This window comes from Carcharhinus amblyrhynchos, chromosome 6, assembly GCF_965287045.1.
Source record: "Carcharhinus amblyrhynchos chromosome 6, sCarAmb.v2.hapA, whole genome shotgun sequence".
NCBI lineage: Eukaryota > Metazoa > Chordata > Chondrichthyes > Carcharhiniformes > Carcharhinidae > Carcharhinus > Carcharhinus amblyrhynchos.
The window spans coordinates 12,305,954-12,331,358 of NC_137329.1; the positions used below are offsets into that span (position 1 = coordinate 12,305,954).

General features: G+C 44.6%; 1 protein-coding gene across 1 annotated transcript in view; it reads right to left on the reverse strand.

The window, feature by feature from the left end:
* The window catches only part of LOC145343701 (protein kinase C-binding protein NELL1-like), an 828,548-nt gene that overhangs the window by 319,296 nt on the left and 483,847 nt on the right, over window positions 1-25,405 (reverse strand). Inside the window, exon 14 of the mRNA XM_080189909.1 lies at window positions 541-663. Coding sequence (XP_080046035.1) covers window positions 541-663 — 123 coding nt within the window. The remainder of the gene's footprint in view (window positions 1-540; window positions 664-25,405) is intronic.

A 25,405-nucleotide genomic window follows, 5' to 3' on the forward strand; every position in this document is an offset into this window, starting at 1 on the left:
GGGGAAGGCAGGAAAATGGGGATGAGGAGCATATCAGCCATGATCGAATGGCAGAGTGGACTCGATGGCCTAATCCTGCTCTTATGAACTTATAATGACCCTGGTTTCAGTTTTGCCACTCAGAATTACAAGGCTTTGGTGGGGATAGGGAAAAGAACATCTCATCACGCTGCTCCAAGCAGGATAAGAGTGGGCAGAATCGGAGGACCACTGAGTCATTTTCAGAGGTCAAACACTCTGCTGTTTAGGAATAGAACTGATTCACGGAGAATGACGCTTTCCCAACTTTGACACCTTCCAGGATTTTTGAAGTCGGAGCAATTGTTCCGAGACAGGGAAAAAAACCCGCCAACTGAGACGAAAATTGTTTGAAAGTTCGCGCGCGCGCGCGGTATTTCTCGAAGAGACTTACTTCAGCGTGGGAGCCCTGGCGCCTTCCAGCCCTGCGTTCTCCTGGATGCGGACGGACACGTCAACACTTTTTAAATGAACATGCAATCAAAAACGTGCGCCTCATTCCAGAGCAGCTGCGATTCCTACCTCGACAGATGGTCCCATTGCCCACGTGGCCAGGCTTACAGGTACATCGGTGGCCTCGGACTGTGTTTGTGCAAATTGCCATCTCGTGACAGCTGTGCTGTCCACTTCCACATTCGTCACGTTCTGCAGGAGAGAAAGGAGGTTGCTCAAGTGTGCTGACGGACAGGCCTGCAGGCTCTGTTACCCAGAGTCACAAAGGGAAAACAATAGATTGAAGAGTGCGCCATTCGGATGAATCACACTGAGGATGCCCCGTTGGCTGAAATGTCGGGGGAGATTGAATTGCCAAGCAAAACAGCGGAACAGTTGTCCTATCAAAAACGCTCATATCCATCATGTTCATTATATTTATTTCAAGCATGATTGAAACAATCTTTACGGTCATTGAAAAGCACTCCCTCGCAGTATTGTCTTCGCGTCTCGTTTTACTGCAATCATGCAACTAAATAAAGGATAAAAGCGAGTTACTGTGGATGCTGGAATCTGAAACAAAAAAAAGAGAAAAAGCTGGAAAATCTCAGCAGGTCGGGCATCATCTCTAAGGAGAGAGAAGAGCTGACGTTTCGAGTCCAGATGACTCTTTGTCAAAGCTTTGTCACTGCTGAGACTTTCCAGCATTTTCTCCATTGGCAGTTAAATAAAGTTTAAGTTTATTTATTCGTGTCACAAGTTACAGCGAAGATTCCCTCGTCGCCGCACTCCGACGCTATTTCAGGTTCACTGAGGGAGAATTTAGCAATGCACCTAACCAGCACGTCTTTCAAACTGTGGGATGAAAGCAGAGCATGCAGGGGAAACCCACGCAAACACAGGGAGAATGTGCAAACTCCGCACAGACCGTGACCCAAGCCAGGAATAGAACCCGGGTGCCTGGTGCTATGGAGCAGCAGTTCTAACCACTGTGCTGCCCAAGACTGCCATTATAAAAGGAGCTCATGTGCAGCTGAAGAGATATAAGATTATCTTCCGCAGATGGTCCCACAACACTTCAGTAAGTCGGAACTTTGCAATTAAACGATCTGGTTTACGTTCTGTGAATCGAAAACCATTTTGTGTCAATGCAGATCATGCTGTACAGCAGGTTTATGAAACACTAGCCATGCGTAACCTTATTAAAATGGCCATCCAAGGGAGAACTCTCTTCAGAAAAATCGGAAACCTATAATTGCTTTATTCAAATTTGTGTTGCAAAGTGATGGCTGAGAAATTGGATGGTCCAGCATTCTTTGGGTGTTAATCTTCAAATATGCCCTGCTCATTACAAGCCAGAAGCATCTACCCACCATATTGGAGTAGGCAAAAAAATATATAAATATCGCCATCCATGATCCATGCCTGACACAGGCTCTTTCCAAATTCAGATGTTGTTGTTATTCATTTGTGGGACATGGGAATTGCTGGCTGGCCAATGTTTATTGCCCATCCCCAGTAACCCTTGAACTTTGTGACTCACTAGGCCATTTCAGAGGGCAGTTGAGAGTCAACGACATTGCTGTGGCTCTGGAGCCACATGTAGGCCAGACCAGGTAAGGGCGGTAGATTTGCTTCCCTAAAGAACATTAGTGACCCAAATGGTTGTTTCCGACAATTGGCAATTTCATGGTCATTAGTAGATTCCTAATTCCAGATTTTTTTTTATTGAATTCAAATTCCACCGCCTGCCGTGGCGGGATTCGAACCCGGGCCCCCAGAACATTAGCTAAGTTTCAGGTCGAGCGATAATACCACTAGGCCATTGCCTCCTATGAGAGGCCTAACACCTGTATGTAATGCCCTCTGCAATAGTGGGTTGGTGTAATGACCTCAACAAGGCCCATGAGGTGGGTTCTTGGTTATGGCTCCCTGATTGAGGTAATGATTGCCTGTCCAATCGGGGAGTCTCGCCTTTGTATATACATTGAGGAGCATCAGAGCTACTGGCACTCTGGATTCTGACTGTGTACCTGAAGCACTCTTGGGAGCGGAAGAGCGTAAATAAAGGGAATCTGGTAAAAGGACACCGGCCTCTGAGGAGTTATTTCAGTTACCGTGAGGCAGCAGGCCCGAACTGTGCTCAAGAAAACTAGGGCATAACAGAGGTGCTTAAAGGGACAACTGCAGGCTACAATCAGCAAGTTAAATGCTTAAAATATACCTGCCGCCTCTCCAGATCAATACCTTCCTGATCCTAGGCACAACTGTGCTTGACTGTTGAAGGCTGCCTCTCTCCCTGCCTAGTGGCAACCAATGCTGCCCACCCTAATGATTGCCCTCCAACCCCCTTCCGTTCACCACCCCTCCGGTTCAAATGACAAGCAAACATATTTCTTCGTAGGTCGTCCATCTGTACCAAACCCCTCAACCAATAAGAAACCCTCTACAAATTCCTCATGGTTGCAGAAAGGAGAATATCGGAAAAATCAGCTGGGTTTCTCTACTCTGGCACACTCCACTGCTGTGACAGCGAGAATGGAGAATTCAGCGTTCTGCCTCTGTTCACAATAGCGGGACTGGAGAATCCCAGCTGTAGACAAAGATGGAGGATTTGAAAATAATAATGCATGATAGCTTGAAATAATGCATAATCATTTGCCCGGAAGGGTTGCGGGGGGGGGTCGTAGTTCAGTCGGGCAGTATAGTCGGTCCAGGCTTGGAGGGCCGAAGGGCCTGTTCCTGTGCTATGATTTGCTTTGTTCTTGTTCTATGATACTGAGCGATTTCCAAAAGGTATAAACCTGCTTTCTTCCTGACATGCGAATGGTAAAGTTACCATAGTCCCAGACTGACAAGGGAAAGTTCATTGGTGATGACTTTAACTTGGGAATCGCCACATCTCAGGCAAGGGGGCAAGGCTGAGAAGGTGGAGCCCTTCATGAATAACCTCAGCCGACACAGGAATACGAACCCACGCAGTTGGTGTCACTCCACATCGCGAGCAGGCCATCCAGCCAACTGAGCTAACCGACCCCCATCCGTGTGCACCGATAACCTGACAGTTGCTGTTAGTAATTTCCGACTTGTTAATTGGACAGTTTTTTTGTGTCAACACTTCAGAGGAACACAATGGCCCATTAAAATCCGGAAAGTGAAGAGCAGGAGATTATTTTGCGAGAGCTGTTGCTATCGGAGGATTTCTTTGCCATTTTTGGCTTGGTCTCACACACACACACACACACACACACACACACACACACACACACACACACACACACACACACACACGCGCGCGCGCACACACAGCAGTCATATTCAATTCAGTATAGACGAAGAAAATGCATATTCTGCAGGATGTGCACATTGAACAAATGCCAGAAATCGCTAAGCCTTGATTTTTAATTACAAGCTTTTCCAAGACATGACTTCTGTTCCTATGCTTGGAGTGTTAACCAATTAATAAATAACTGTCTTGAATAAGTATGAGATGCTGCCTTTCTTTCTCCCTCAAAATTACCTCTGCTATTTTGAGCGTCCCACCTAAATAGCAGCAGCGGGCAAAATTGTATCCCGGGCACCTACCCACCCTACCACGGTTTTACAGTGAGTGAGGCATCAACATGTCTGGCTGCCAGTTGAGGCCAAGTAATAGCCATCGAAGAGCCTTGTCCCACTGCCGCTGACATTTAACCTGTAGCACGTGGACGCAGAGCCAATGTGTGGAGTCTGGCATCTTTCACCGAGCGGGCTGGTGACTGGCAAGGAGATGGCACCTCTTTTACCCGTCCTTTGGACCATGCAGATGACACCAAGATTGGTGGCCGAGTGGATATTGAAGAAAGTTATCTCCAATTGCAATGGAATCTTGATCAATTGGGCCAATGGGCTGTCAAATGGCAGATGGAGTTTAATTTAGGCGAATGCGAGGTGATGCATTTTGGTAGATTGAACCAGGGCAGGACTTACTCAGTTAATATAGGGCGTTGGGGAGAGTTACAGAACAAAGAGATCTAGGGGTACATGTTCATAGCTCCTTGAAAGTGGAGTCACAAGTGGACAGAGTGGTGAAGAAGGCATTCAGCATATTTGGTTTCATTGGTTATAACACTGAATATAAGAGTTGGGATGTCTTGCTGAAATTATACAAGACATTGGTAAGCCACACTTGGATACTGTGCATAGTTCTAGTCACCCTATTATAGAAAGGATATTATTAAACGAGAAAGGGTGCAGAAAAGGTTTATAGGATGTTATCGGAATTTGATGGATTGAGTTATAAGGAGAGGCTGGATAGACTGGGACATTTTTCTCTGGACCATAGAAGGATGAGAGGTGATCTTATAGAGGTCAAATAATGAGGGGCACAGATAGTCAATATCTTTTCCTAAAAGTAGGGGAGTCTAAAACTAGAGGGCATAGGTTTAGGGTAAGAGGGGAGAGATACAAAAGGATCCAGAGAGGCCATTTTTTCACACAGAGGGTGGTGAGTGTCTGGAACAAGCTGCCAGAGGTAGTAGTAGAGGCAGGTACAATTTTGTCTTTTAAAAAGCATTTAGACAGTTACATGGGTACGATGGATATAGAGGGATATGGGCCAAATGTGGGCAATTAGGATTAGTTTAGAGGTTTAAAAAAAAGGATGGCATGGACAAGTTGGGCTGAAGGGCCTGTTTCCATGCTGTAAACATCTATGACTCTATTCAGAGGTGTCCTGAATGCCTTCCTCATTTTTCCCCTCGCCTCCTTCTCTGCCTACCCCATTGTTGCCCTCCCATCCCATTCCTCACCAGGGACTGATCCCAGTGGTACCTACCATCTCCCCCCACCTACCTTTGCACCCAGCAACAATTGCCATTGGCACTATTAGGGCCAGACAGCTTCCAGTCGCTTGATTGGCTGGCAGGTCTTCACTTGGAGGCAGGACTCTGTTCTTAACTGGAGGCTTAAGTCCCGTTGAGCCAATTGACCACCTAATGGCAATCAGGCAAGGTGGGCAGGTGACAACAGAATTGCTCCCAATATTTATGCCAGAATTGGAGATGGGAGGCCCAGTTCCAAATCTTGGTCATAATGCCTCAGCTGTATGAATGACATGAATTCTAAGACAAGACATTTCAAAGGTGTTATGGCTTGGGTCAGTAACTCCAAAGCATTTTATGGAGCCCACTTGGATCAGAAGTTTTGCATCTTGAATTTAGTTAGGATTGGTTTCACTTCAGGTATGATTCAAATGATCTACTAGGGAGCTTTTATCAATCCAAGTTTATTTAAGAATATATTTAACATGTAGAGTAAGAAAGCGAGCAAGAATTTCTATCATTTACAAACAAAAAACAAAACAACCACCATAATGTGTAACCCTTAATGAATTTTTCTAAGATGTCCCAATCAAAACCAAAATGTTCCAATAGACAAAACCCTCTAAACAATACAGCAAAGTCTAAGGCTCATGTGACACTGGAAATTGAGTCCTTTGGTTGAAGTCTGCAATTCTCTGGATTTACTCCGAACAGTTTGAAGTCAAAACAGCTTCTCAGAACCCCAGGGAGAGATTGTCTGGTCAAGCCACCAACCACAGATTCTTTACTGCAGGAAGGCAAGACCTTGCTTTCAGATAACCAGCAGAATTTCCAAAGGGAGAGAGAGAAACCACTTGTTTTCAGCTAGCTGTCCCTTCTAAAAAACAAAGTGGAGCTCCAAACTGAAAATGAAAAGAATTCTGTCACCTGACCTGCCAACCAACTTTTTTTTCTCTTCTAACAGTGCAGAGTTACAAAAAAATCCCAATGTAAAAACAAACAACTCCCACCCAAGCCACTTAAGGAGCAATAAAACTCATCTGGTAGCCCAATGGCAATAATAATGATATCAGCTGAGGCTATGAGCTAAGAAAACATTATTTTTTAAAAAAACAATCCTTCGTAAAGGTACACTAATGTCACAAAGGTTATCCTGGTCCCCAGGTCTTTTCTGTCATTGCCTTTTTCCATCCAATCTCTTAGTGCACTTTATCGAGACAACTTAATTGGAAGGGTTCCAATTCTGTATGGTCACCTGATCACCCTTCCATATCTAAAGTAATGCTTACTCTCACAGGAAGCAATGTCAACTGCAAATTAGTGAGAACTACAATGTTTCATTGCATCTGAGACTCCAATGCTAGGCCAATTAGGGCAGCGTTCACTTGCTCAGTATTCACTGCACACTCACATTATGAAAGGATTGCTGGGGATGTCTGCAAATCTTCTGCCTTAACCCATATGTGGCTTTTCATCTTCATTACAGATTGTCACACCAACACAAACCATCCAAATCAGGGCAGATTTTTCTTATCATTTTGATGTCAAGAACTCAAGCACTTTTGTATATAAGAGCACCTGATTTTATTTATTTCAGGGCTACCTTAAGCCTGCTCATGCTTGGCTTCATTTTTGGTTAACTATGATCATTATTTGAAACCAGTTAGATTAGATTTAGAGGTTTTCCCCACACCAAGAACAGTTCAAAGCCCCGACACGGAGAATGAACGCTCTGCATCTCCTTTCCATTCATTAAACGTGTCCCGGTGTTACAGTCACAAACTATTTATTTTGAAATGTTTTCAAGCCTTGTCAGAAAGTGCCACTTGAACCACTCAGAGCCAGAGGCAGCATTGTCTCCCTGACCCAGATTTTACAGCCAGTAACAAAGGAATTTGTCAAGGGCAGGTTGTGCCTTACGAGCTTAGTTGAGTTCTTTGAAAATGTGACTGAACACATTGACGAAGGAAGAGCGGTGGATGTGGTTTACTTGGGCTTCGGCAAGGCGTTTGATAAGGTCCCCCATGCAAGACTTCTTGAGAAGGTGAGAGGGCATGGGATCCAAGGGGCTTTGGCCTTGTGGATCCAGAACTGGCTTGCCTGCAGAAGGCAGAGAGTGGTTGTGGATGGGTGTTTTTCTGCATGGAGGTCAGTCACCAGTGGAGTGCCCCAGGGATCTGTTCTAGGACCCTTGCTGTTTGTCATTTTCATAAATGATCTGGATGAGGAAGTGGAGGGATGTGTTAGTAAGTTTGCAGACAATACGAAGGTTGGTGGTGTTGTGGATGGTCTGGAGGGATTTCAGGATTTGCAGCGTGACATAGATAGGATGCAAGACTGGGCGGAGAAGTGGCAGATGGACTTCAACGTGGATAAATGTGTAGTGGTCCATTTTGGCAGGACCAATGGGATGAACAAGTACAATATCAAGGGTAGGAGTCTTAGCAGTGTTGAGTAGCAGAAGGATCTTGGGGTCCGGGTCCATAGGACTCTTAAATCGGCCTCGCAGGTGGAGGTTGTGGTCAAGAAGGCGTATGGTGTACTGGCCTTCATTAATCGAGGGATTGAGTTTAGGAGTCCGGAGGTGATGCTGCAACTTTATAAGACCCTTGTCAGACCCCACTTGGAGCACTGTGCGCAGTTCTGGTCTCCTCACTACACGAAGGATGTGGAAGCAATTGAGAGGGCGCAGAGGAGATTTACAAGAACGTTGCCTGGATTGGGAAGCATGCCTTATGAAGACAGGTTGAGGGAGCCAGGTCTCTCCCCCCTGGAGAGAAGAGGCGACCCGATAGAGGTTTATAAAATGTTGAAAGGAATAGATAGGGTGGTCTCTCGGAGGCTATTTCCCAGGGCTGAAATGGTCGCTACAAGAGAACACAGGTTAAAGGTGCTGGGAAGCAAGTACAGAGGAGATGTTAGGGGTAAGTTTTTCACTCAGAGGGTGGTGAGTGAGTGGAATCGGCTGCTGTCGGTGGTAGAGGCGAACTCGCTGGGGTCTTTTAAAAGACTTCTGGATGAGTTTATGGGATTTAATGGAATTAGGAGTTACAGATAGTTCTATGGCCTGGTAGGTATGGATGTGATCGGTGCAACTTGTGGGCCGAAGGGCCTGTTTGTGTTGTAGTGTTCTATGTTCTATGAATGCACTTGCCACTAACTGTGAAAAATGTTACCCACAAAGATCTAGCCATTTGTGTGCTACCGATCTACCCCTTCCCTGATGTCAGTTGGGATCTGGCACCAACTCACAGCAGGTGTAATACCACCAAGTCAATTGCATTGCAGCATTCTCACAGGCAGCAAACCAGGAGGTAACCATCGCTGAATGCATTCATTTTTCATTCATATTACACAACCAATGGAATAGGTGATTGGGACACACGTAGGAATAGGGTAGAAGATAAATTATATCACAAAGAAATTAAAATATGTGGAACTTATTTATCAAACTTGAAAAAAAAATTATCTTTCCACAAATTAGTTGGATATTCAGGGCCAGTAGTGTTTTTTAGTCATCCTCGTGATCCTTGTCAAAAATACACTTCTACTTCAAGGGTTTTTACAGCAAGATTAATAGCATCGACCTGGAGGTTCACATCTTTTTAATGATTTCTCCTTGTTTTCAGTCTTGGGGTTTTCAGTGATGCACACTGAGAAGCATCAACTCACTGACACCAACTTTCAGATTGAACCAAGATTTGTTTATTTCTCCCTTGATTTTAACAGTTTTCGACAATCTCTAGGAATCATTTTGGTACTGTTCTAAGATAACCATTATCATTATGTGATACGATTTGATTTTAGGGCAGCATGTTTAGCACTACTGTCTCACAGCACCAGGGCCGGGTTCGATTCCAGCGTGAGTTTGCACATTCTCCCCGTGTCTGCATGGGTTTCCTCCGGGTGCTCCAGTTTTCTCCCACAGTCCAAAGATGTGCAGATTAAGTGGACTGGCTATGCTACATTGCCCCTTTGTGTCCAAAGATGTGCAGGTTAGGTGGATTAGCCATGGAAACGTGCGGGATTTCAGACATAAGATGATTGGAGGGGTGTGGGGGGGGGGGGGGGGTAGTACAGGGTAAGATGACTCTTTCAGAGTGTTGGCGCAGACTCGAAGGGCCAAATGGCCTCTTCTGCGTTGTAGAGACTCTATGGTTCAAAGCCACTTATTTCAGCATGACAAATTAATGTGTGTAGTTTACCAAGCTGCCTTATTTGAGTTATAAGGAGAGGCTGGATAGAATGGACATTTTTTCTCTGGAGTGTAGAAGACTGAGGGGTGATCTTATTGAGGTCTATAAAATAATGAAGGGCATAGAGCAGCTAGGTAGTCAATATCCTGTCCCAAAGGTAGGGGAGTCTAAAACTAGATGGCATAGGTTTAAGGTGAGAGGAGAGAGATACAAAAGGGTCCAGAGGTGCAATTTTTTCACATAGAAGGTGGTGAGTGTCTGGAACAGACTACCAGAGTTAGTAGTAGAGGTGGGTGAAATTTTGTCCTTTAAAAACATTTAGACAGTTACATGGGTAAGATGGGTATAGAGGGATATGGGCCAAATATGGGCAATTGAGACTAACTTAGGGGTTTAAAAAGAAAAGAAGCAGCATGGACAAGTTGGGCCGACGGTCATTTTTTCATGCTGTACCTCTACTTACTGCCAATTTAGTGGACCTTTCTCCAAAGTCCCCAGTAAATTGGAAAGCCCACTTGCTTTCTGAGAAATTCCTTACACAGGCATCCCTAAGTACTCCTGCCTCAGGTAAGATTCAATAAGTATATTTATTATTGGTATTAAAATTCATGGTCATCATATCTGTCATACTTCCCATCACTGGATACTCATAGAATTATAGAATCCCTCTAGAACTCAACTGGACTCACCACATAAACACAGTGGTTACAAGGGCAGGTCAGAGGTTAGGAATACTGTGGCGGGTAACTCACTTTCCTCTGTGTGAAAAAATTGCCCCTCTGGACCCTTTTGTATCTCTCTCCTCTTACCTTAAACCTATGCCCTCTAGTTTTAGACTCTCCTACTTTTGGGACAGGATATTGACTATCTAGCTGCTCTATGCCCTTCATTATTTTATAGACCTCAATAAGATCACCCCTCAGTCTTCTACATTCCAGAGAAAAAAATTCCAGTCTATCCAGTCTGTCCATCATCTACAAAGCATAAATCAGGAGTGTGATGGAATACTCTTGCCTGGATGCGTGCAGCTCCAATAACACTCAAGAAACTTGACACCATCCAGGACAAAGCAACCTGCTTGATTGGCACCACATCTACAAGCATCCTGACTTGGAAATATATTGTAATCACTGGGTCAAACTCCTGGAACTCCCTTTCTAACTGCATTTTGTGGGTCAACCCACAGAACAGCGATTCAAGAAGGCAGCTCACCACCACCTTCTCAAGGGCAACTAGAAATGGGCAATAAAAGTTGGCCACCCAGCGATGTCCATGTCCCACAAAATGAATTTGAAAAAAGCGCAGAAGAGGCCATTCGGTTCATCAAGCCTACACCAGCTCTCTGACAGGCCCTCTCTCCCACCCTATTCCTGCAATCACACACATTCCCCATGGCTAATCCATCTAACCGACACATCTTGGGACTGTGGGAGGAAACTGGAGGGAACCCACGCAGACACGAGGAGAACGTGCAAACTCTCACCCTCGGGCAGAACTGAACCTGGGGCCCTGGAGCTGCGAGGCAGCAATGCTAATCACAGTGCCGTCCCTCACGATATTCATGTAATTAACCCCATTATTCAAACAGGAAGAGAGCAGTCAGCAAAAGATTGAAGAGCTTGAAAACAATTTAGGGAGTTAAATTCAACTCTTAAAATGACTACAGCCATTAAGAAATGTTTGTCTTCTCTCTGACAGTGTCCGCACATTCAGCCAGTACAGGACGCTGCCATTCGAAAAATAGTAATTCACTCTAATAGACTGACACTTGATGATTTATAGTTCCTGACAGAGCTTAGGGGAGAAAATGATGGAGGCTCTAACTATAATTTTCTACAGTTCTATAGAAAGCCAAATTAGGCCAGAAGACAGGAGGGTGGCTAATGTGACATCTACTTGAAGGAAATGATAGACCAGCCAGCCTGACTGCAATTGGCAGTGGCTGGAAGAACACTGGCAGAGCGTTACAGAATCTCATCCGTAAAAAGTGGAACGCGCAAAGAAAGCTAGGCCACAGTCTATACCCTCAAGTCAAGCCCAGTACTTACTGTACGCGACTCAAATTGTTTCATGATGTGGAGGTGCCGGCGTTGGACAGGGGTAAACACAGAAAGAAGTCTCACAACACCAGGTTAAAGTCCAACACGTTTATTTGGTAGTAAAAGCCACTAGCTTTCGGAGTTTGCCCTTCACCGGATGAAGGGGCAAAGCCCCGAAAGCTAGTGGCTTTTACTCCCAAATAAACCTGTTGGACTTTAACCTGGTGTTGTGAGATTTCTTACTGAAACTGTTTCAGCCAAGGTCTTTAAAAGTAAAACCTTCCGTGTCACAAGACCTTAAAAATCCATGTCGGAAAAGGCAGACTGATTTTGCTTTGTTCGAATGCAAACACAAAATTATGGTAATTAATCAGTTGGGGTGGAATTTTACGGTACTACCCATTTCCAACACCTTGGCCCATTTTCCAGCCCCGCCCCAACAGGGCTGTAAAATTCCACCCATGTAAAAATGGCACTAAGCACGGCACTGCGTTCTGACTTATTTCACTGTAAGACATCAATGCTGAGGAAATGGGCCAATTTTACCAATAAATGATTCCAGGCTAGGTATGAACAAAAGCAAAATCTCTTAACAAAAACACAGCAATGAACATTAATCTTGAAATCCAAGAAAACCCTCTGTGCTACATAGATCTGGCATTCCTATTTCTTATAGGTCACCCTTTCTTACGGGACTGTCTGAGTGAGATGCCTAAGTTGGGTGCCAATTAATGTAAAAGAGGAAGATTCGCTGTAGTCCCAGATGACTATAGGCTGCTCTCCCCTTTGAGGGGAGTTGACTGGTGGTGATTTAACCTGAGGATCACCACATCTCAGGCAAGGGGAAAGGCTGTGAAGGCCAGGTTTTCATGAGTAACTTCAGCCGGCACAGGAATTGAACTTACTCTGGTCCCAACTAATGAATTACAGGGAAAACCTTTTGCCGTTGGATTAACACTGCTCAAACTCTTTTCACTTGAGATTCACTCAAATTGTTATATTATAAACAAGACTTAGAATCCCTACAGTGCCGAAGGAGGCCATTTGGTCCATCAAGGCTGTACCAACTAATCTGGCAGAATATCATACCCAGGCGCTCTCCCCCACCCGATCCCCACTAAACAAGCCAGCTTCCCATCCATTGACTCTGTCTACATGCAGAAAGCTTAATAAGGACCCCACCCACACAGGACATTCTCTCTTCCACCTGCTTCCATCAGGAAAAAGATATGAAGTCTGAGGTCACGTACCAACCGACTCAAGAACAGCTTCTTCCCTGCTCCCATTAGACTTTTGAATGGACCTACCCTGCATTAAATTGATCTTTCTCTACACCTTAATTATGGCTGTAACACTACATCCTGCACCCTCTCATTTCCTTCCCTATGAATGGTATGCTTTGTCTGTATAGCGCGCATTTTTCACTGTGTACTAATACATGTGACAATAATAAATCAAATATTTACCACAGCCAATCCACCTAACCCTCACATCTTTGGATACCAAGGGGCAACTTAGCACAGCTAATCCACTTAACCTGCACATCTTTGGACTGTGGGGGTAAATCTCACACAAATACAGGGAAAATGTGCAAACTCCACATAGGCAGTCACCCAAAGCTGGAATTGAACCGGGGTCCCTGGCGCTGTGAGGCAGCAGTGTTAACCACTGCACCACCATGCCTCTCAGCACTGGAGCTCAGTTCTAGAGCTGGGAGCTTCTGGACCCATCGTGGCAGAAACCACCAAGAAATTTGGAAGCCTAGACAAAAGTCCATTGACCTGGTCCACGACTGGATGATATAGTCGGTAAATCAATGCCTGCATTGTTACCTCAGCGCACTGACAAAGACCGAACATTGTTGCAAACACAGTGATGAATTGTGGAATTTTTACTTTAGTCCAAGGATGTTGATGACGGAACTGCAGTCACCTTTTCACAGGAATTGACAAAAACCTTTGTTGTAAATCTGCAAGCAAAAAAGATAGCAATAATCTGAAAAAAAACTCAACCTTGAACAGGGGAAGAGATCATTCACGTCATGAGTGAAAATTTCTCTGAAGGTTACAAATGGGAGAGAGAAAATCCTGACCAAAGAGTATTTCCACATTAGCTTTGCAAGAATAGTTCACAACTGCAAAAAAAAATTGCGTTGAATGTAGAATCGGTTACTCTCATATCATGTGTCATCTACAACTGCCATTGAAACATGGCACATCCAGAATGCTTTAAACCTTCCAGCTTATGTGGGATGGAGAAATCTGCTGTGGTGCAGGAAGGGAATGAAAGCCACTCAACCTGATAGCATCAACATCAAAAAGAGATTGAAATGGAAAACTGCTGGAAAAGTGCAACTAAATCCAGAGCCCCTAAAATGGCTTTGCTGATATCTATGATGGTGAAGTGATAGGTGTGAGGCCCAGTCAGGTTAGCCAATTGACTGAAGGTGCTTGCAAACACTTCAAGTCGCCTCGTCCTCTCTTGCAAAGCTTTACCATTATCAGGCTGGATCTTCCCACTGGAGACAGAACCACTTTCTACTTTTGTATCAGAAGTCTCTCTCCGGTGGGAGCTGCCAATTTTCCCAGGGGTGAATTGATAAGCAGACTGATTTGCTATCCAATTAAAGCGAGCGGGAGCAGGAAAGCACACAGGTTTCAGACACCACATCCCCCACATAAGAACATAAGAAATAGGAGCAGGAGTAGGCCATCTAGCCCTTCGAGCCTGCCCCACCATTCAATAAGGTCATGGCTGATCTGAAGTGGATCAGTTCCACTTTCCCACTTTCTCCCCATAACCCTTAATTCCCTTGTCTACCAAAAACCTATCTACCCATGTCTTAAATATATTTAGTGAGGTAGCCCCCACCATTTCAACGGGCAGAGAATTCCAGAGGTTCACCACCCTTTGAGTGAAGAAGTTCCTCCTCAAATCCGTTCTAAACTGCCCCCTCCCTTATCTTGAGGCTGTGCCCTCTAGTCCTACTGTCCTTTCTGAGCGGGAAGAATCTCTCTACCTCTACCCTATCCATCCCTTTCATTATCTTATACGTCTGTATAAGATCCCCCCTCATCCTTCTAAACTCCAACGAGTACAGACCCAGTCTATTTAGTCTCTCTTCATAGTCCAACCCCCTCATCTCCAGTATCAGCCTAGTGAACCTCCTCTGCACTCCCACCAAGGCCAAAACATCTTTGCGCAAGTGCGGCGACCAAAACTGCACACAGTACTCCAGCTGCGGCCTCACCAGTGCCCTATACGGCTGCAGCAAGACCTCCCTGCTTTTATATTCTATCCCCCTCGCTATGAAGGCCAGCATCCCACTCGCCTTCTTGATCACCTGCTGCACCTGCAGACTGGGTTTTTGCGACTCATGCACAAGGACCCCCAGGTCCCTCTGCACCATAGCATGCTGCAGCTTTTCACCCTTTAAATAGTAGTCCCTCCTACTATTATTCCTGCCAAAGTGGATAACCTCACACTTGCTAACATTGTACTCTATCTGGCAGGTCGGGCCCTTGTCTCACAGGGATGTGAGATGATGAAGGGCACATATGAAGGAGAGGAGGGTGTTTCTTTATCCGGGGGGGTGATGGGAAGCTATCTCCCATGCAGTGGGGGACACCTCCCTCTTTAGCATTATCTGCCTCTGCCGAAGAATATTGCCCCAGGCACCAGGCCCAATGCCCTCTGAGCTTAAATTGCCTCATCAGTTGGGGTTCTGATGTGTTGTCTAACATTGGTAAAGAGGTTGTATATCACCTGGATGATGCACCACTGTGCAGCCACCATCCAGTAAGAAGTCTGACAACACCAGGTTTAAGTCCAACCGATTTATTTGATAGTAAACTCACAAGCTTTCGGGGTTTGCCCCTTTGTCAGGCAAATGGAGAGTTCTGGCTTCAGATAAAGACTCGCATTCTAATCAGTAATCTGTAAACTGTCTGTGCTGTTATATGCTCTGTCTGAGGCCAGAACTCTCCATTCACCTGACAAAGGGGCAAACCCCGAAAGCTTGTGAGTTTACTATCAAATAAATCGGTTGGACTTATACCTGGTGTTGTCAGACTTCTTACTGTGTTTACCCCAGTCCAACGCTGGCATCTCCACATCACAGCCACCATCCCACAGGGATCCACAGCTAATCAGGGCACTGTGACCGCTTTTCTAGAAAGCTATGGTCTCCTTTGTCCTCATTCAACTACAGGTCTTTTTGCCTCTACCCATAGATCCTATGCTCACATTGTTGTCTCCTTCTCTTTGTTTACCTCCCAGGGGCCTGGCAGTCTGCCTGTTCTCTACTGCCTACTGTTCCTCACCTATTGGCCTCAGTTCCCAAGGGTGCAATACCCTAGCGAATAAATGGAGTCTAAACAGTTTTATTCACTGTTCCAATGTCCAGGTGATGCTTAGCAATGCCAGGAGGATGACAACTCCTGAACTGACAAAGTTCTTAATTCTGGCTCCTCCTTTGAACTGTCGTGGAATTTTAACTACAAAGGAGGAATTCCTTTAAATTTAATTTGTAATTACCTTTCAAAACTTTCCCCATTTCCTTCACAAGCCCTTGCTCTTATCTCTCTCAATATTATCAGCCCTGATCTACTCCAGAAAGGGCATAAGGCAGATTATAATATTCATTCGGCTATTTAAATATTATTATTAAATCCAGGATGCAATCATCAAGCCTCACTTGCCTTAACGGCCTCATTGGTGGAAGTCCTCATTGGTGAACATCATGTATGGACCCCCACAGGAACCATATGTGATGGTCTCACCAGTGGGACTTGAAGCCCCTTAGACGGTCAGGAGCAGGAATGCACAGTGCCCCTCGGGCAGTATCAGCTCGGCAGTGCCAGCTTGGGACCTTGGCACTATCACACTGGGATCTTGGCACTGCCAGCCTAGCACCCTGGCACTGCCCACCGGGGAACCGGGCAGTGCCAAGGGGGACCGAAGGGGAGTGGTGGGGCATAGGGGTGGGGCGGGGCCTGAGGAGGACGGGCCTGAAGGCGAGGCAGAGTGTGGAAAGGTACACAGTCTGCATCGGGGAGCGATCGGCAGGTGGGGGTGGGGGGATGTCAGGGATGGCGAATGCCTGGGGCGAAGGGGAATCAGGGACAGTGATCATCCAGGGGAGAGATCAGAGGTGGTAATGGTCAGGGGTGATCACAATTGGGGGCAGGGATTGGGGGTGCAATGGGGGAGGGTGATCTGGGTAGTGGGGGTGTGATGCCCAGGCTGGGGGGCTGTACATTTGCACATAATACACTGGGAGGTTGGAACACATGCACAATAGTACCCTCTAGCAGTTGCCCCACTCCCTCTACTGGCAAGAATCACACTTTGCCTCATTCTTTTGTCAAAGTGCATATGATTGCATCTGGGAAATTGTCGAAAAATGTATGCAATTCTCTCTTCTTTTCACCCTCACTCGGCACTTAGAATTTTTTTGGTAGGATCACCTCCTTCAGCCTTCCACTGATGGCAATTTGCGGGCTGCTAATAAATGCTCTAAACGTGTTCCAGTTAGCACGGTGATGGTATCAGATTACATTGTTCTCATTGTGGAGACAAAATGTGTTTCCACAAGAGCTATATGCTGTAATCTCCACCAATGAATCTTCAAACAGCAACCTATTGCTGGTGTATTCTTTCTTGAATGTGAATGGAACGATGTCATTAAGACAAATAATGCACTGATCTACAAGTCTATGATTCTGATAATCACTTGTACCTCCATTACTTAGACAAAAGATAGAGATCAAATAATATTAAAGAATCATAAACCTTTACTTCAGATTTGAGGAGATATGCATCCTACATTTTCTACTGCTGTTGAACACCCATTAATAACCTGTTCCTTTATGCAGTAACTACTGACAACAGAACCAGTTTAAGTCATCATTTCCTTGATATGTTAGAGTGCTGCTAACATCTCTTCAGGAAACCAGTATTTGAAAGCTTGCTAATATAATTTGAAGGGAACATATCCATGTCAGACCTTGATGCCTTATTCTGATTGCCCTAAAATTTCAATAATGGTTTAAGCCAGCAGACTGAGAAGCACTTGAAATGCCCCTTATTACATCTAATGCGTCAATCACTTACAGTCAGAAACACCAGCTACAATTTGCAATGAGTAGAGAATTGGAAGAGGAATGGGTGGGTGGGTTGAAAATATATACCAGGGTTGTACAGAGTTCATCAGCCAAACCAGCCTCCCACCCATTGACACTTTCTACATTTCCTGCTGCCTCGGAAAAGCTGCCAGCATAATTAAGGACCCCACGCATCCCGGACATTCTCTCTTCCACCGGGAAAAAGATACAAAAGTCTGAAGACATATACCAATAGACTCAAGAATAGTTTCTTCCCTGCTGCCATCAGACTTTTGAATGAACCTACCTCACATTAAGTTGATCTTTGTCTACACCCTAGCTATGACTGTAACACTACATTCTGCACCCTCTCCTTTCCTTCTCTATTGCTTTGTCTGTATAGCGCACGAGAAACAATACTTTTCATTGTAGACTAATACATGTGAGAATAATAACTCAAATTTGTAGGAAATAGATACTTGTACAGACCCCATTTGTTGAAAAGTCCCAGACTATAGGCTGCTCTCCCCTTTTTAGAGGGGAAGGGGGTATCTCACTGGTAGCAAATTTAACCTGACGCTCACCACACTGCAAGTGAGGGGTAAGGATGAGAAGGTAGGGCCTTCACGAATAAGTTCAGCTGATACGGGAATTGAACCCGCACTATTAGCATCACTTCTCATCATGAAACAGCCATCCACTCAACTGAGCTAAACTGAATCACCTACTGGGAGACTGCTCGATCTTCAAAGCTTCAGTGGCCAGCACTGTTGCCTCACAGCACCATGGAACCAGTTCAATTCCCAGCTTGGGTCACTGCCTGTGTGAAATCCGTACATTCTTACCATGGCCGCATGTGTTTCTCCGGGTCCTCCGGTTTCCTCCCGTAGTCCGAAAGGTGTGCTGATTAGGAGCATTCTCCCTCAATGTTATTCAAATAGGCACCGGAATGTGGCGACTTGGGGGTTTTTCACAGTAACTTAATTGCTGTGTTAATGTAAGTCTACTTGCGACACTAATAAATAAACTAAAACTTTAAAGAATGAAGTCCCGAGATTACCTCAGTTATTGAGTGGGGGTTTGGCAATTTGCATTTGCAATATTTCTTTGCAGGTGATTGAACAGGGATGGATGAAAGTTTAGAAGCAGTTCAGACACACACGGACAGAAGGTTAAAAATCACACTTTTTCCTACCTTTCCCTTTAATATAATTTCCCCACCACAAGGGCTCATCTCCTTTCCAAAATTTTAAACTGCGTCGTGACACAAATTGCATTTTATCCCTTAAAAGTACAAAGGTTAGAATATGGGCCGTAATTCTGGAGTGTTTTATATTCCCCTTGCTTCTTTCCACAAGTCATTCAGGAAGTCATCATGTTTCACTTTTCAGAAAGTGGCTGAAATGCAATTCCAAAACATCAGCAAAAGTCCTGAAATCCAATAGAGTAAGCTATTTGACTGATCCATTCATCTCAAAGCAAGGCTATAGATCGTTTGTTACCCAGATCAGTTTATGGGGTATAGAGTAACATTGGTAACTCAGACCAGTAAGTACAATAGTGGTAGAAAATCCATTAGAGACCATTGTCAAGGAGAAAATATTTTCTCACTTGGGGAAGCATTTTTAAAAATTATTATTCTTGGGACATGGACAATGTTGGCTGGCCAAGATTTATGGCCCATCCCAAGTTGCCCTTGTTCAGCGAGCAGTTGAGAATTTGCGGAAGGATATATTGGCCTTGGAGGGAATGCAGAGAAGGTTCACTAGGCTGATACTGGAGATGAAGGGGTTAGCCTATGAGGACAGATTGAATAGACTGGGTCTGTACTCGCTGGAGTTTAGAAGGCTGAGGGGGGATCTTGTAGAGACATATAAGATAATGAAGGGGCTAGATAGGGTAGAGGTAGAGAGATTCTTCCCGCTTAGAAAGGATAGCAGGACGAGAGGGCACAGCCTCAAGATAAGGGGGGGGCAATTTAGATTGGAGTTGAGGAGGAACTTCTTTACTCAAAGGGTGGTGAGTCTCTGGCATTCTCTGCTCATTGAAGTGGTGGAGGCTGCCTCGCTGAATATATTTAAGTCACGGGTAGATAGGTTTCTGATAGACAAGGGAATTAAGGGTTGTGGGGAGCAGGCGGGTAAGTGCAACTGATCCACTTCAGATCAGCCACGATCTTGTTGCATGGTGGGGCAGGCTCAAAGGGCTAGATGGCCTACTCTTGCTCCTATTTCTTATGTTCTTATGTTCTTATAGAATGAACCACATTGCTGTGACTCTGGAGTCACATGTAGAGACCAGACCAGATAAGGAAGGCAGATTTCATTCCCTGAAGGACACTAATGAGCCAGATGGGTTTTTCCAACAATTGACAATGGTTTCACGGTCATCAGTATATTCTTAATTCCAGATATCTTTTCTAAATTCAAATTCCACTGCCCACCCTGGGTCCCCAGAACGTTAGCTGAGTTTCTGGTTGATAGGCTAGTGATAATACCACAAGTTCATCACCACCCATGGGTTAGTACACTCCAAAAGCTCGTGCTACCAAATGAACCTGTTGGACTTTAACCTGGTGTTGTGAGACTTCCTACTGTAGTAAAGCACAGCCAGACTGGATCTGTTAAAGCTAAATTGATTTGAATTATTTCCTGAAATAAGTATTGATGATAGTATTTTGCTTCCAGGAGCATTTGATAAAGTGATGCATAACAAACTTATTCATGAAATGGAAGTACAGGGTAATAACAGAGAGCGGGTGATGGGATGTTTTTCTAATTGGAGGAAAATATGCAGTGGAATCCCCAAGGGGTTGGTATCTGGAACAATGCTTTCTTGTTAACGATAACCTGATCTGGATTTGGGCATACGGATTGCAGCTTTGAAGTATGTGATTGATGCAAAACAAGTGAGCAGAACAGCAGCAGGTTACAGGGGGAGAGAGGCAGACTGATGAAAATCACAGACGCGCCTCTATTTTCTCAGAAAACCAAGTAAACTCAGCATGTCAGCTACAACTCTCACCAACTTGTACAGATGCATCACAGAAAGCATTCTTTCTGGTTGTATCATAGCTTGGTATGGCTCCTGCTCTGCCCAAGAACGCAAGGAACTACAAAAGGGCTGTGAATGTAGCCCAATCCATCACGCAAACTAGCCTCCCATCCGTTAGCTCCGTCTACATTACCTGCTGCCTCGGCAAAGCAGCCAGCATAATTAAGGACCCTATGCACCCTGGACATTCTCTTTTCCACGTTCCTTCAGGAAAAGATACAAAAGTCTGAGGTTACATACTAACCGACTCAAGAGCAACTTCTTCCCTGCTGCTGTCAGACTATTGAGTGGACTTACCTTGCATTAAGTTGATCTTTCTCTATACCCTAGCTATGACTGTAACACTACATTCTGCACCCTCTCATTTCCATCTCTATGAACCGTATGTTTTGTCTGTATAGCGCGCAAGAAACAATACTTTCACCAAATGTTAATAGATGTGACAATAATAAATCAAATCAAATCAAGTCAAAGACACATGGCAGATGCAATTTCAGATGGAAGAAAGCTAAGAGAGTAGATGAAAGGGCAGCTGATGAAGGTGTAAAAACACTGGCAGTGCATATTCAACAGCAACGGCCTAGTGGTATTATCGCTAGACTATTAATCCAAAAACTCAGCTAATGCCCAGGGGACCCGGATTCAAATCCTACCACGGCAGATGGTGGAATTTGAAGGCAATAAAAAAAAACTGGGATTAAATAAAACCATTGTCAATCGTTGAAAAAATACCTATCTGGTTCACTAATGTCCTTTAGGGAAGGAAATCTGCCATTCTTACCAGGTCTGGCCTACATGTGAATCCATAACAATGTAATTGATTCTCAATTGCTTTCTGAACAAAGACAATAAATGTTGGCCAGCCAGTGAAACCTATGTGCCATGAATGAATTTAAAAAAAGTTATGATCATCGAAAGATGCAGGGTGGGAAAGCTTTTGGATATCTGGCTTTGCAAAATCACAAGAAATAGAGGCAGGAGTAAGCCATTTAGGGCGATTGAATACAAAAGCAAGGAAGTCATGTTGAACCTTTACAAAACACTCGATAGGTCTCAGCTGGGGTATTGTGTACAATTCTGAACATCACACTGATAGATTGTCAAGACCGTGGAGAAGGGGCAAGGAAGGTTAACCGAACGTTACCAGAGATGATTCACTTCACTTACAAGGAGAAATTGGAGAAATTGGGATTATTTTCTTTAGAGCAGCAAGTTTAACTGAGATTTAATCAGAGTATTAAAGTTTATAACAGATTGTCCTTTGGCCAGCATTTTAGTAATGGGCTCTGGTGAAATGGGCAGAAAAGTGGAGTTGAGGTTGAGGTGAGATCAGCCATGACGGAGTTAAATGGCCAAACAGGATGAGGGGCTAATTTGCCCCCTGCTGCTTCCCATTCTGACCTTCTTATGTTGAGAGAGCAAACATTGGGATACTTTTTTCTGGCAAATGCGTCAAAAACCAGAAATCACAAATTTTAAATGATTGGCATAAGAATTGGAGGCGAAATAAGGAGGAGATTACCTGGAACTCGTTACATAAAATGGTGGTGGAACCTGATTCCATAACAACAAGGCAATTTGATACGTACTTGAGTGTCAACACAAGTGGCCAAGGTGATTAAGACAGCATATGGCATGTTTGCCTTCATCGGCCGGGGCATTGGGTACAGGAGTTGGCAAATCATGTTGCATCTATATAAAGCCTTGGTTAGACCGCATTTAGAGTATTGCATGCGGTTCTGGTCACCACGCTACAAGAAGGAGGTGGAAGATTTGGAGAGGGGGCAAATAAGATTCATCGGGATGTTGCCTGATCTTGAGGGTGTTGGCAAAGAGGAGAGGTTGACTAATGCCAACTGTTTTTACTGGAAAGGCGGAAGATGAGGGGAGACCTGACAGGGGTCTGCAAAATTATGGGAGGCATAGACAGGGTGGATAGTCAGAGGCTTTTTCCAAGGGTGGAAATATCATTTACCAGGGGACACGGAATCAAGGTGAGAGGGGGAAAGTTATAAGTGAGATGTGGGAAGTTTTTTTTACAGAGAGAGAGGTGGGGCATCTGGAATACGCTGCCAGGGTAGGTGGTGGAAGCAGACGCATTAGCAACATTTAAGAGGCATCTGGATGGGTACATGAATAGGGAGGGAAAACAGGGAAATGGGTGGCGTAAGGGCAGAAGTTTTTGTTTAGTTTAGTTAGGTCATCATGATCAGTATGGAGGGGAGAAGGGCCTGTTCCTGGGCTGTACTTTGTTGATCTGTGGTGGTGAGGACAAAGCTGGGATGTTGGACTAAATTGGGTGGTCTTTCAGAGACAAGGCACAAGCGTAACATCCCAAACAGCTCCCTAAGATTCTTTACGCATGGTTCAGAATCGCCAGCTCTTCTGTCACTGGTTGTGTGCTTTTCTGAGCTTTGCAGGTCAGTGTCTATGATTCTGGACATCACACTTGCCGATGCTCTTCTGTCCTCTTGAGAATCACAGGAATGGGTTAGTTTAATTTTTAAGTTAAAGTAAAATCCAGTGGACATTGGGCACGCATTCTAAGAGCCAGGGAGAACATAGCAGCAGTGCGAAGGGCAGCCACACCGACACACTCTAGCATCACTTCAATATGGAAATAAGTGCAAAAAATAAATGCGTTTCCAACATTGAAAAAGACTTTCTGAAGTGCTTCGTTTCACATGCAGATTAGGACTCATTGCCAAAGCTGTGAATTTATATTCATCACCTCAAAGCGCACATAAATAGTCACACGGGTATTCCTTCAAGGGAAAATGAATCCTCGCATATGGACGTAATCTAGTCAACATTTACATTTAAGCATAATGAGCAATATAGAGATGTCTTTTCAACAATGGCAGCATCCATGTAATGACAACATTCATTTTGCTAGTGGAAATATAGGTAATCAGTCATAAACATGAATATTGTATGATTCAAGATAGCACCAGAGCGAGGCAATGTCTTGCAAGCTGTGCCCAGCATACCCTCTAGTTCTATCTTTTACTCTTATTCTATGCTTTTAAAACCTTACTCTAGTTCTTACAAACTTTCGAACAATGCTCTCATTCAGATTTGGTGCTTTCTCTGCACCTTAACTCTGACTGTAACATTACATCCTGATCGTCTCCTTTCCCGTGGCCTATTTGTTGGCACTGCTGCCTCACAGTGCCAGGGATCCGGGTTCGATTCTCCTGTCTGGGTCACTGTCTGTGCCGAGTCTGCGTGTTCTCCCAGTATCTGCGTGGGTTTCCTCCGGGTGTTCCAGTTTCCTCCCACAGTCCGAGCAACACCCTGGTTCGGTGCATTGGCCATGCTATATTTTTCTTCAGTATGCCCGAACAGGCGCCGGAGTGTGGCAGCTAGGGGATTTTCACAGTAACTTCATTGCAGTGTCAATGGAAGCCTACTTGTGACACGAATAAATAAACATTAAAATGTTCTCTGTGAACGGTATGCTTTGTCTATATGTCACGCAGGGAACAACTGTATACGAATAAATGTGACAATAACAAATCAAATCAGAACGAACTTAGCAAAATGAGGCCACAAGGATTCTGGGATCTTGCTTCAAACAAAACAGCCTTCAACACGAAAGTTGACTTGTCTGGCTGTATTCCACAAACTGCAACTCCAACACAGTAATGTGTTTTTTTCCCGTTGCCACAAGAATCATTTGTTGTCAATTGGACGCCTTAAATCATATTAAAATCTGAAGCTGCTGGCACTTTATTGCTCAGGAATAATAAATCCAGCCACCGCTCGTAGACTCCAACAGATGTCAACGTTTAGAAATCAGGTTTGGGACGTGATGTCTGGGTGCAACCTCAACCACACCTGACAAGCGCTTTGTATCTGCAGCGCACAGAAGGACAAGTGCAGAAATGCAATTATCTTAAGTAGCCCTTCAGCGCAGGAGAGAAAAAGATCCGGTTATTTACAAAGACTGATCCTCGGCCATAAGCGGGTTGGAAGGCCGCCAGTGTAAATAAGCAATCCCCTTCCTGAAGTTGCGTTAGTTTTTTTTTTATTCATGAAATATAAGTAATGCTTTATATTTATGACACGTGTACTGGCGAGGGCTTGATCTATTATAATGAGCGAGGAGGTTTTCGCCCACATTATCAGGCATGCACACTTGAAACTGCAATGTACTCAAGTCAGCTGGATTAACGTAACATGGTAGTAAAGATCTAGGAGCTGCAGCACAAGCTTCAGGCATGTTGGCTTCTGACAAATTTCATTTAAATTAGCACCTTTCCCTTGAAAGGTTTAAGCACTTGAGTAATTGTCTGGCCGCACAGTGTCCAATGGAGAAGTCAGTGAAATCAGTGTCCCTAATAGGTTTCTCTTCCTGATGTTCCCCTCACATCCCAAACTGGCGCCCTATTCCCCATTACCCAGCCCTTCATTCAGTGGCACAGTGGTTAACACTGCTGCCTCACAGTGCCAGGGACCCAGGTTCGATTCCCAGCTTGGGTCACTGTTTGTGTGGCGTTTGCATGTTCTCCCCAAGTCTGTGTGGGTTTCCTCCAGGCGCTCCAGTTCCCTCCACAGTCCGAAAGACGTGCTGGTTAGGTGCATTGGCCATGCTAAATTCTCCCTCAGTGTACCCGAACAGGCGCCAGAGTGCAGCAACTAGGAGATTTTCACAGTTACCTCATTGCAGTGTTAATATAAGTCTACTTGTGATACTAATGAATAAACTTAAACTTTAACAATGGTTAGCATTACTGCCTCACAGCATCAGGGACCCG